General features: G+C 42.1%; 1 protein-coding gene across 1 annotated transcript in view; it reads right to left on the bottom strand.

Annotated features, from left to right (window-relative positions):
* Window positions 1-11,998, bottom strand: part of ARHGEF3 (Rho guanine nucleotide exchange factor (GEF) 3) — a 363,011-nt gene that overhangs the window by 251,646 nt on the left and 99,367 nt on the right. Inside the window, exon 2 of the mRNA XM_006892215.1 lies at window positions 11,894-11,960. Coding sequence (XP_006892277.1) covers window positions 11,894-11,960 — 67 coding nt within the window. The remainder of the gene's footprint in view (window positions 1-11,893; window positions 11,961-11,998) is intronic.

The raw sequence follows: 11,998 nt of genomic DNA, 5'->3' as shown, positions 1-11,998 counted from the left end.
GTGACTGCGATAATAGGGATGGGTGTGTCAGAGGCTGTGCGGTTGGTGCAGGATAGAGCAGGGTTTAGGGTTGTTGTGCATAGGGTCGCTATGGGTCGGAAACGACTCAACGGCACATAACAACAACAACAACAACAACAAATATACCACAGCTTCTCTACTCATTCGTTTGTTGATAGGCACTTGAGTTGTTTCCAACTCTTCGTTACTGTGAACAAAGCAGCTTGGGTGGCAGTTCTGGTTTCTTTAGGCTCTCGTGTACTTCTTAAGGACATTATTGCAACAATGAATGAATGGAAATCCAAAGTCTCTGTAAATTTTAATTAAAATTAATTCAAAAATGATAAGAAAAAAGACATTATTTACCTTGGGCAAGTTGTGTTAACTTACTTCACTTCTTGCTTTCCCATCACCAAAAGTAACAATATTGATTATCTAGAAACTGATTTTCCCCTTTCTATCCCATGGCCATGAAAGAATTTAGCTTTCTATGTGTCTATCTGTTCTTCACTTCTTATAATAGTAGGATCATGTTTTTTCATTCATATAGTAAAGCTGTCTCATGGATTCTTCATTGTTTTTTATAGTTGTGTAGTATTTCATTGCGCTATGAGTCGCAAACAACTCGATGGCACATAACAACAACATGTACCACCTTTCATTTGTTTATTGATGGGACACTTAAGTTGTTTCCATCTTTTTGCTCTGGTGAATTGTGAGTAATGCTCACAATGAACATAAGTGCATGTCTTTCTGCTTTGGTGCTCTTTTATTTATGATATAGACACAGTAGTAAGATTGCTGGATCATAAGGTATTTCGATTTCTTATTTTCTGAGGAAGCACAGTATCTTCTCCAAGTGTTGTACCATACTCAGTAGTATTATGCAGGAGTTCTCATTCCCCTGACTCCCACCCCAAATATTTGCCAGCATTTATTTATTGTTTCCGGATTTTATTTTTTAGTATTGCCTTTTATATGAGGGTGAGATGGTATCTCAATTTAGTTTTGATTTGCATCATTCTAACAGCTAACAGAGGGAGCTCTGGTATTCTATTAGTAAGAAGCTGCACTGCAATCCTAAAGTTTCGAATCCACCAACTTTTTTTGTGTATATGGTTTGAGATATGGATTCATAATCAGTTTTCTGCATGGTATTGTTGTTGAGGACCTCAAAGTCAGAACCAACTCATAGCTGACCCTCCAATGGGCTTTCAGAGGCAGTAAACTGTATGGGAGGAGACTGCCCATCTTTCTCCCTCTGAGCAGCTGGTGGATTTGAACTGTGTACCTTTGGGCTGGCAGTGTAAGTCCTTAACACTAGTCAACCGGAGCACACTGGTTATCTGCATACGGATATCCACTTTTTGAAACACTATTATAAAAGGCTGTCTCCTTCTCCATCAAGTGGGATTTGATCCTTTGCCCAAGGTTAGTTGCTCAAAAATGGATAAGCTTACTTCTGGATGTTCAAGTCTATTCTATTGATTCATGTCTCTGTCACTGATCTAGTACCAGGCCATTCTGATTTCTGTGACTTGGTACTAAGTTATGAGATTAGAAAGTGGGAAGCCATCTACTTTATTCTTCTTCTTCAGAAGGGTTTTAGCTCTTTAAAGCCTCCTTTCTTCCTATGTACAGTTGGAGATGAACAGTCTAACAAGCTATTTTTCTGCTGAATAAGACTTTTAGGGCTAGGGAAGCAAATCAATAAATAAAAAAATAAATTTCTTCTAACTAAATATGAAAGAAGAGTGAATTAGTTTTAATGGGGAAAAGATATGGAAAGAATTTTCACAGAGGAATATATTCAAATGGCCAACAGACATATGAAGAAATGCTCCAAATCACTGGCAATAAGAGAGATGTAAATCAAAACCATAATGAGATACCATCTCACTCCAGTAGCAGTGGCAAAGTTTAACAAAGTTTAATACTTGCTGGAGAGGATGTGGTGAGATATGAACTCTTTGACATTGTTAGTGGTTTTGTACAATAGTACAACCACTCTGGAAGTCAGTTTGGCACTTCCTCAAAAAGCTGAACATAGAAATTCCATATGACCCAGCTATTCCATTGCTTAGAATGTACCCCAAGAAAATGAGAACTGAGGCTCAAATGGAAATTTGTACACCAATGTGAGTTAATCTTGTCCACATAAGAATTGGGCCTTGGGAAAATTTTACTCATGAAGGAGATGTAGGGAAGACTTTTGTAGACAAAAGTAGTTTGTGGGGGAGCTCTGGTGACCTAGTGGCAAGAAGCTGCACTGCAATCGAAGAGGTACATGATTCGAATCCACCAGACGATCTGCTAAAGAAGGAGGGGCAATCCCCTCCTGTACCTGACAGATCTGATTTGATGGTACACACAAAATAATAATAATAATAATAATAATAATAATAATAAATATTGTTCACAGCTTCAGTTTGCTCAGCTCCACAGTCAACACTCTTGGCACCAGCAGCCAGGAAATCAAAAACCGTATTGCGATGGGAAAGTCTGCTGTTAGGGACCTCTCTAAAGTACTCAAGAGCAACGGTGTCTCTCTGGAGACTAAGGTGTGCCTGATACAGGCCATGGTTTTTGCAATAATTGTTATGCATCAGAGAGTTGGACAATGACTAGGGAGGATAGAAGGAGAATTGACGCCTTTGAGCTGTGGTGCTGGAGAGGAGTATTGAATGTACCCTGGACTGCCAAGAAAACAAACAGATTCATCCTAGCGAGGGTTAAACCAGGCTGCTCCTTGGAGGCAAGGATTCTGGGGCTTCGTCTGACATACTTTGGACATGTTGTAAGGAGAGACAGGTCTTTAGAGAGGGACATCATGCTGGGTAGAGTGGAGGGATGGCGCAGGAGGGGAAGACCCTCTATGAGGTGGATTGATTCAGTGACTGGGGTAATCGGGATGGGTGTGTCAGAGGCAATGAGATTGGCACAGGATAGAGCACGGTTTAGGGCTGCTGTACATAGGGTCACTATGAGTCGCAAACGACTCGACGGCACATAACAACAATAAAAAGGAGCTTGTATCTAAACTCAAAAATCATAAAAATGACCAGGATTATTGGTTAGAGGTGAATTCTGAAACTATAGTCCTTCATCAGCCTCCAAGCCTGGAGCTCACATTATCCCATGGCTGAACATAACAATAAAGAGGCTTATCAGGTGAAAAAGTGCACAAGGAGGTACACACTCCTCAGAACCGTCAGCCACACAAGATTGAAAAAGAAGCATTTGCCAGGTAAAGCTCAGACGGCAGAAAAGGATAGAAAATAAAAACAAATGAAAACAGGAAATGTGAGAAAGAAGTGAGGGGCTGGAATGGCGCTGTTACATTGTGGGTATTGTAATCAATCTAAAAATAATGTGTATGAATTGTGGAATGGAAAACTGATTTTGGGGAAAAAAGAAAATTAATGTGCTCTGTGAACTTACATTCAAATTACTATAGAATGTTTATATGACAAAGATTTCCTTGTATCTGCTTATTGTCTGTCTCTCTTTCTAGATACGGCCCTCTTCCTCTCATGTTAACATCTGTCGTTGCCGTAAGTGTCATCACCACCTGTTCGCTGCTGACTGATCCAAGAGCATCTACCTGGTCCAGGGTGGACCGGTCAGAGTCTCGTGGTGGGAATTCTGACTCTGGGAGAAGAGAAAGTTGTTTGAGCTGCACTTCCATGACCAGGAATGTCAGACAGGAGTCTGAAATCCTCAGGAGCTTCAGGCACCTGATTCCAGGGACTTCTGGATAGACACTGGTGCACTCCATGAAATACCGCCTTTCATACCCCTTAAGACTCAAGTCCGTTTCTATTGAAAGAGACCTTCCATCTGGCTTCTGAGGCTGTAAATCACATGAAAGGAGACTGTCCATCTTCCCCCGGTTAAGCCTTTGGTGAATCCAAATGACCAGAAACACGAATTTTTAGGTTGGCAATGCAGCCCGCTATGGACGACACCAGCATCCTCTGCCTACATGCCTTTTATCTGAGGCTAATCAGAGTTGTTTCTGTCACTTGCAATGATGATTTCCTATTTAAGCCTGAAAGCCAAAGTAAAAAACACCTTTTAGTCTGCAAAACTCTGTAACTGAAATAGGAATCATCAAAGTGGTAACTACATAAAACAGGCAAAACTCAAATCACACTCCTAATGAGTCAATTCCAACCCACAGCAACCCCATAGGACAGACTAGAACTATCAAGAGTTTCTGAGGCTCTAAGACTTTATGGAAATGAGCTGCCTCATATTTTTCCTTTAGAGCAGCAGGTTTGAACTGCCCATCTTTGAGTCAGCAGCCCAATGCTTAATCCAATTTGCCACTAGGGCCCTTTAAATAGCAAAAAGCCTTTATAAATCCTGCCTCAAAAGTACAGGCTCTGCACAACTGGTACAGAAGCCAACATCTGCACCTAGACTTCACCTGCAGCCAGAAAAAGAAACTGCTTATGGCTCTAAAAACGAGTTCCAGTGTTCCTGGAGTCAGCAGACCGAAGTAAACGTGGACTTTTCTCACAGTATCAGCATCTACACACAGGCTGGGTTTTCTCCCTCCTGGAGAAAAGTGAGACAAGTCAGAATAAATGGAAATCTAGGGAGAGCCTGTATTTCTACTTCAAGGTGCACTTCACATCAAAAGGAGCCCTGGAGATATAGTAGGTTAAGTGGTGTGCTGCTAATCAAAAGGCTGGCAGTTCAAATCCACCAGCTGCTCGGCAGGACAAAGCTGAGCCAAGTCTTCACCCATTTAGATTCACAACCTTGGAAGCCAGATAGTCACTTGAGTCAGAATGGACTTGATGGCAGTGGGTTTGGGTTTGGTTTTCACATCAAAAAGGTTTCTATTAAATGCATGTGTTTAGAAAACAGCCATTTAGAGGATAATGGATCCCTTATTCGTGAAGGGTTATTATTTTCAGTACATTTAAACACACAGGAAGCATTCCTCGGAATGGCATCATCTTGTTTTACAGACTAGAGACTGATGCTCTGATATGTGTCTGGTCTGAAGTCCTCACCCTGGTTGTTTTTTTTAAGGCATCTGCTGCTTTATTCTCACATACTTTGGGCATGTTGTTAGGAGAGGTTATTCCTTCGAGAGAGACATGATGCTGGGAAGAGTGGAGAGTCAGAGAAGGAGAGGAAGAACCTCAATCAGGTGGACTGGCATGGTGACTGCTGCAATGGGCTCTTGTGTGTTGGGAAGTGTGAGGATGGTGCAGGATAGAATAGGATTTAGATATTTTGTTCAAGGTTCGCTATGAATTTTACTCGACTCGATGGCACCTAACAACACGGCTGCTTTATTGGGTGGCTTGTTCCTCTTGCATTAAATCTAGAATGAGCTCCAAATAAAACAACTTCTACAGTATTAATTTTCAAAAACCCCTACCCACTATTTCCAATACATATTTACATTTACTCAAGCAACAACACACAATGACTATTAGAAAAGTCTTTAAAAGGGGAGCTCTGGTGGCCTGGTGGAAAGGAGCTGCAGCTACAGTCCCAAAAGCACACGGTTCAAATCCACCAGATGCTTTGCCGGAAAAGGAGGGACAATCTCCTCCTGTACCAGTCAGATCTGATTTGACGGTACACTCACGCAAAAAAAAAAAAAAAATAGTCTTTAAGAAAAATCTGCTTTAAAGATTTCTCCTATCTTATCAATAACCAGAACATAATCATCCCACACTGATTTCTGGAGTTACTCTAAGCATTAAATAGAGTTGTATTCTCTACTGAATTGGTTATACTGCATCAAGGTCCTAACCAAGCAAAGTTCACTATGACACACTCTCCTTGCCCTTCCAAAAACTGCCTCTTCTGATGTTTCCTTCAACTTGGCATTCTGATCCCAAAGCTGTGCCTTTTCACCATTTAAGATTTTGTTAAAACTGCCAAAGACGGACCTCGCAAAGTCAGTATGGATTGTGCTGGGGAAGCGATCAGAACAGCTCCAACCTCACAAGTGTGTGGATGCACTGTCTAGAGAGGATGGTGAGGGAGGGTAGTGGTGAACATTTAGACTCATTAAGACAATCATGTAGGCTGGGGGTAGTGGCCAGTAGTGCAAGCTCTGAAGCCAGGCTGTCTTAGTTCAAAGGCTGGAGCCACCACTCAATTGCCATTGGAACTTGAGGGCATGCACTTAAACTTTCTGGGCCTCTGCCTCTCCATCTGGAATCTGGGAATAACTCTTACTGCTGTAGTTAGCTGTCATCCTGTTGATCCTTGACTAATGCACAACAGAAGGAACTGTTGTTACAGGGTAGACTTTTCAGTAGCTGGTTTTCAGAGAAGAAATCACCAAGGCTTTTTAAAGCCTTGGACAGTTCACAGCATACTGTGCTGTTAACCGAGTCTGTCTTACTTTGGAAGCTGCTCACATCCATTGAGCATGACAGATGGGAGATGGATATGCATGACATGCATGGGCCTGAAGTGCATTGTCTTCTGCATGGGAGGTGAGAATTCTACCACTGAACCACCACTGCTCTCAGGGGAGATGGCAACATTATCTGACTAATAGGGCTGCTGGAGATGTAATGTCATACAAAGCACTAAAAACAATAGCCAGTACATTTCAAGAGCTGCATAAATGAAATTCATTATTATTGGTGTTTTTATTATTCTTATAATTTAAGGCCATTTTCCTCACTTGCAAATCATTTCCCACTGAACAGATCATGGGCAAAATATTTGCAATATAGAGCTCTGACTCTTTTCCTTCCACTGCTGTTGCCTTGGACCAACTATAGCTGATCCTCTGTCCACTTCCTCAGCCCCCATGGAGCTACAGATGGATGTGAACCAAGAAGAAGTGTAGACTTAGGGTCAGCAGCTTAATTCCCCACATACGATGACACCAGAGCTACTTTATCTCTGATTAGCCTCCTTAGCACATAAAGGATTCTTGTAAAGAAGTTAACAAACATCTGAAAATACAAGAGGAAAATTATTGAAACATTTCAACAGGAAGCTTCCAAAAGAAATTACACACAACCAGGGAAGGTATGTTAAAATATGAACAGTAATATGAAAATCTACGGCCCCCAAGATTCCTATTCTCTAGCATACATTGAGCAAATCACCCTTAAAGTTAGGTTACCCATAAGCTGACTTTTATTTTTGTTGTTGTTGAGTTTTTTAACATACCTTTTAAAATTGTTATTTTAAAGTTTACAGAAAGGATGGGCATTCATTTATTTATTTATACCTTTTCCTTGCCCAATTCACTTTGCAACACATGCCTTATTCTAAATGGTTAATTGCCATACATATAATGAATAGCTAATTATCTACTCCTTTCAGATAGCCTTTCCTTCACCAATTCCATTGTAATGTTCATTATTTATCCATCCTTTTTCCTGCTCTTCTCCTTACTTTGTCCATCCTATTTTTTTTAACAGTGGTCTTATGCAATATTTGTCTTTTTGTTGACTGATATTTCACTCAGCATAATGTCTTCCAAACTCATCCATGCTGTGCAGTATTTTACAAGTTGATTATTTTTCAGTGCTGCATACTATTTCATTGTGTGGATGTACCACAGTTTTTCTATTCATTTGTTTCTTGACAGGCACTTTGGGCTCCTCCAATCTCTTAGCAATTGTGAATAATGCTGCAATAAATATTGGTCTGCATACATCTGTTTGTGTCACAGCTCTGGTTTCTTTAGGAAATATTTTCAGTAGTAGAATAGCTAGGTCAAATGGTATTTCTATTTCCAATTTTTTTAGAAAATGCCAGTCTCCCTTCTAGACTAAAATAGTGGTTGTACTATTTTATATTCCCACCAGTAGTGAATGAGTCTTCCAATCTCTCCACATCCTTGCCAGCATTTGTTGCTTGCTGCTCTGTTGAATTTTGCTATTGCTGCAGTGAGATGATGTCTCATTGTTTTGTCAGCTGGTAATCAAATAGAAGCTATGTCGGTCTGTCTGGTATAATAAGGTGAGACTGAAAAAGAAACTCTTCTTAACAGATGTAAAGGAGAAGAATGCTTTGATATGACGGGGGGAAATCTGTATTGCTGGCTTCAGAAATACAGAGGGCCACATAGCAAGGACCCTAGAGTGTAATTTAAGTAAATGAGGGTGGTTCCAGCTGACAGCAAAGAAACAGGGACCTCAGTCCCACAACCACAAGGCTGTGAATTCTACCAACAACTTGAATGAGCTTGGATGAGGAGCCTGAGGCTCTGACAAGACCACAGCCCTGCATGACATCCTGATTTCAGTCTTGTGAGGCCTGAACAGAGGTCCTGACCCATGCCATGGTCAATTTCACCTATAGAACTGTGAGTTAGCGGCTAAGTGTTGTTTTATGTTTGTGGAGATTTGGTGTTAGCACTAATATAAAATTAACATAACTGATATTTTCACCTGTAAAATGAGATGAGGCCCAAACAATACTTACCTCTTAGGATTGCTCTGGAACTAATATACACATAGGGCATTTAACATAGCAAATGCCTAATCTAAGGTAATGAATGCTATTAGCTGGGGTTAATGCAGTTGTTATTATTATTGTTTTCATAATCACTGTTAAAGAATTAAGTAAATGATTTTTATTAAAATAACAGAGAAGATGAAAACTTTTGAAGTGACATCTAAGCAGAAGGAGAGAATTAATCATCTTCTCTCTCCCTCCCACCTTCCCTCTCCCTCTCTCACATTACTGGGGGCGCTGTAGCAAGTGTTTTGACAAGGCAGGGTGGGAATCCTGAGCTCAGCACTGCCCATCCAGTTGGAGACCAGATGTGCAATGAGAATGACGGAGAAGCCACCTCGGTGTAATACGCCTCCAGAACCGCACCCGGCTCACCTCCTCGTCCTCCCCCTCTGCTCTGTTTTCACCGCCGTGAGCCCACCATATCCTCTCCAGCCACAGCCTCCCTCTCAGCTTCCATTCGCGAGCACTTCTGAAGCACCCGTGAAGCACCCATGGGTCTGGTGGGAGACAGGCAAAGCACCCTCCTTTGCCTGGGAGGACGAGGAACTTAGAGAACACAAGTAACAGAGGCTTCTGTCTCCTTAGAGCACAGGAATAGACACCTCCTGTAGTAAACCCGTCAGAGAAAGTACAAGGATGTGCCATCTGGGCATGCACGCGGGGCTCTCTACAGCCATTGCAGTCCAACAAAACACGCACATAGGGACACACACACAAATCTGCTTCCTGCTGCCTTTTTCCAGAGGAGATAAGAGTAGGCGGGTAATAATACACTTTGCTCAGCAAAACCTTCTTTAAAAATCCCTTAGAAATATGCCTCTTTCCCCTAAAATCTCCCCATCTTACAATAACGGCTCCCTCCTGCCCCCTATGGGAGGTCTGGTAGTATAACTAGTTGCGTTACTAAATCAAAGGCCTCAAGTCTCTGGTGGTTTGAATCCATCAGCAGAGATCAGAGGGAGAAAGAAAGCTGTCTCCTCCCACAACAATTTACAGTCTTGTCATCTGATGAAAGTGACTTAATAGCAGCATTTTGGAGGTTTACTCCCCCTCATCCCTGATGCTGTGTCTAGCTTTTCCCTCAGCATCACATCTTGTCCTCACACACTGCCCTCTTCAATCTCGTCTCCTCCTGCCTTTTCCAATCAGCTCACACTCACCTGTTACCCTGCACAAACTAGATCATCAAGTAACTTCTAATCCGTGATGATCCTATGTGTGTCCAGGCAGCTTTTAATAGCTTATCTTTCAGAAGTAGATTGCCAGGTCTTTCTTCTGAGGTGCATCTGGGTGGATTCAACCCTCTAACCTTTCAATGGGGAACTCCGGTGGCCTAATGGTAAGGAGCTGCACTGCAAACCCACAGACATGCGGTTCGAATCCACCAGCTGCTCTGCAGGAGAAGGATAGGCAATCTCCTCCTATGCGATTAACTGCCTCTGAAAACCTGCTGGAGGAATAACAACCACCTTTCAATTAGCAGTCTAGCACATAAACAATCTGCACCACCCAGGAACTCTAGAGCCACACACAGACACCCTCCCCCTAACTACCCAGCACCTCAGAGAACTAACAGCATGCGAAAAAGAGGAATGAAACTACAGACACTTCTGAAACTGCCAGTGTTTAGAATAGAATGGTCTCTCTGCCACGTATATAAGGATGAGAAATTTGCTAGCACAGTGAACATAAATCTTTCTTTCTAAGCAAAGAGCTTCACAAAAATACATATCCTGCTCTAGAACAGAAGACAGAACTCAGTCTCGCCGCTCTGTGAGTCACATTTCATTAGAGAAAATGTAGGAGATAGATAATGCCTGAAATAGCTGCATCCTGGAGTTCTGGGCCCTTCTGGTCCTTTAATTTCAATTACCATAGTGATGGTTACAAAATATGCTCTGGCTGGGAGTGATAGAGTTTCCGTCTGGTCGGATTCTCTTCCGCTCCCACCATCTCCCTAAGGATACAGCTCCAAGATAGAGAATGGCTGACTTAGCCACTGTGAAATCTGCTTCATCTTCATGTCAGTCTATACTCTCTCACTGTACTCTCTAAATCTGCGGTGTCAGCAGTGGAATCAGGGCGGATTCCTTTCTAGCTTCTAATGGTTCTCAATCATCATTGTCTTACAGATGCATCTTCACGAGGAATGCCCCTCCTTGTCTCTCTCTGTGTCTGTGCTTCCTCTCTGCAAGGATAGGAAGAATCTTACAGGGTTAGGATTCACCCCACTCCAGCACAGCCTCATGTTTACCTTCAAGTTTAGGACAAGCTACACGTCTCACCAACATTCACTGACGTTTAACACAGCAAAGGTACTGAGAAGCCCTGTAGCACTTAATCTGGTACATTCTCTATGTTTCAAACTATTCGGCGACACAATATTTTTTTTTTCACTTAAAGGTAATGAATATTCTAAGTATAGCACTTGTCTGTCAATTTACTGTACTGAGATAGCTTGGGGTGGCTGGGATACTGAACTCTGTGCCACTGGTGTGTCAAATGCCATAATGGTTACCCATGGTAGATAGAGTTTGGTAGAGTTCCCAGATTAAGACAGACATGGAAGCTGGATTGACATCCACTTCTTAAATAAGAGGTCTTTGAAAACTCTATAAACATTAAAGAAAACAATGACAGTTCTAGAACAAGGTTCAGATCTTTTGTCCATAGGGACACTATGAGTTGTACTCTACTCAGTGACACTTAACAACAACAACAATAAAGTTTATCATCATCCAGCTGAACACACTCCGAGGAATGGAGATCTTGACTGAGGAGCTACCTGACTTGTGTTCGTTCGGCAGGATATGCATGTCTAATTAAGAAGTCAATGCAATTCTCATAAAGCTACATTCTGATTCCTTGTTTTCCTTGCTTTTGTGCCAGTTCCCTCCAGCTTCCAAAGAAAGCAACCACACGCCAGCCTCATCAGCCTTAACACTCCTGCCTCCTTCACAAGATGCTTCCCGTCATCCAAGACCTGCAGGTCAGGCAAACGTCCAAACACTACCAAACACATCACCATCAAGTCACTTCTGACTCCTGGTAACCCTGGGCGGTAAGGAGTAGAACTGGTTCACAGGGTCAGCTTGTTTGTAATCTTTACAGAAACAGTTGGCCAGGCTTTAATTTTATGGGGTTATTGAGTGAGCTTGAATCACCACCCGTGAGGTTAGCAGTGCTCTGCAAACTCCTTATACCTCTTTGTTTGACTCTTCGGGCAAACAAGTGTTCATTGGGTTCCTATGACTTAAGTCATAACTGCTGATGCAAACGTGAGTTCCCCAGGGACCCAGTACTGGTGCTTTTTTAATGGTGACGATGCTGATTGGTCCAGCCAACTTCAGCAGCAGCATCCCTGAAGTCCGAAAATGCATTCAGAATAGATAGTTAAGAGCAGACGCTGCCCAAGGGAAACACTCACCCCTCTGAAATTCCAGGCTTTAGGAGACGAAAACATGGGAAAGTTGTTGTGTCGCTGCCGTTTTGGTCTAGAAGACAAAAGAAGACATAATCATTCATTATCAGA

This window comes from Elephantulus edwardii, unplaced genomic scaffold (genome assembly GCF_000299155.1).
Source record: "Elephantulus edwardii isolate Elephantulus edwardi_28Jun2011 unplaced genomic scaffold, EleEdw1.0 scaffold00113, whole genome shotgun sequence".
In the NCBI taxonomy this organism is placed as follows: Eukaryota; Metazoa; Chordata; class Mammalia; order Macroscelidea; family Macroscelididae; genus Elephantulus; species Elephantulus edwardii.
This window is presented reverse-complemented; position numbering and strand designations above follow the sequence as displayed.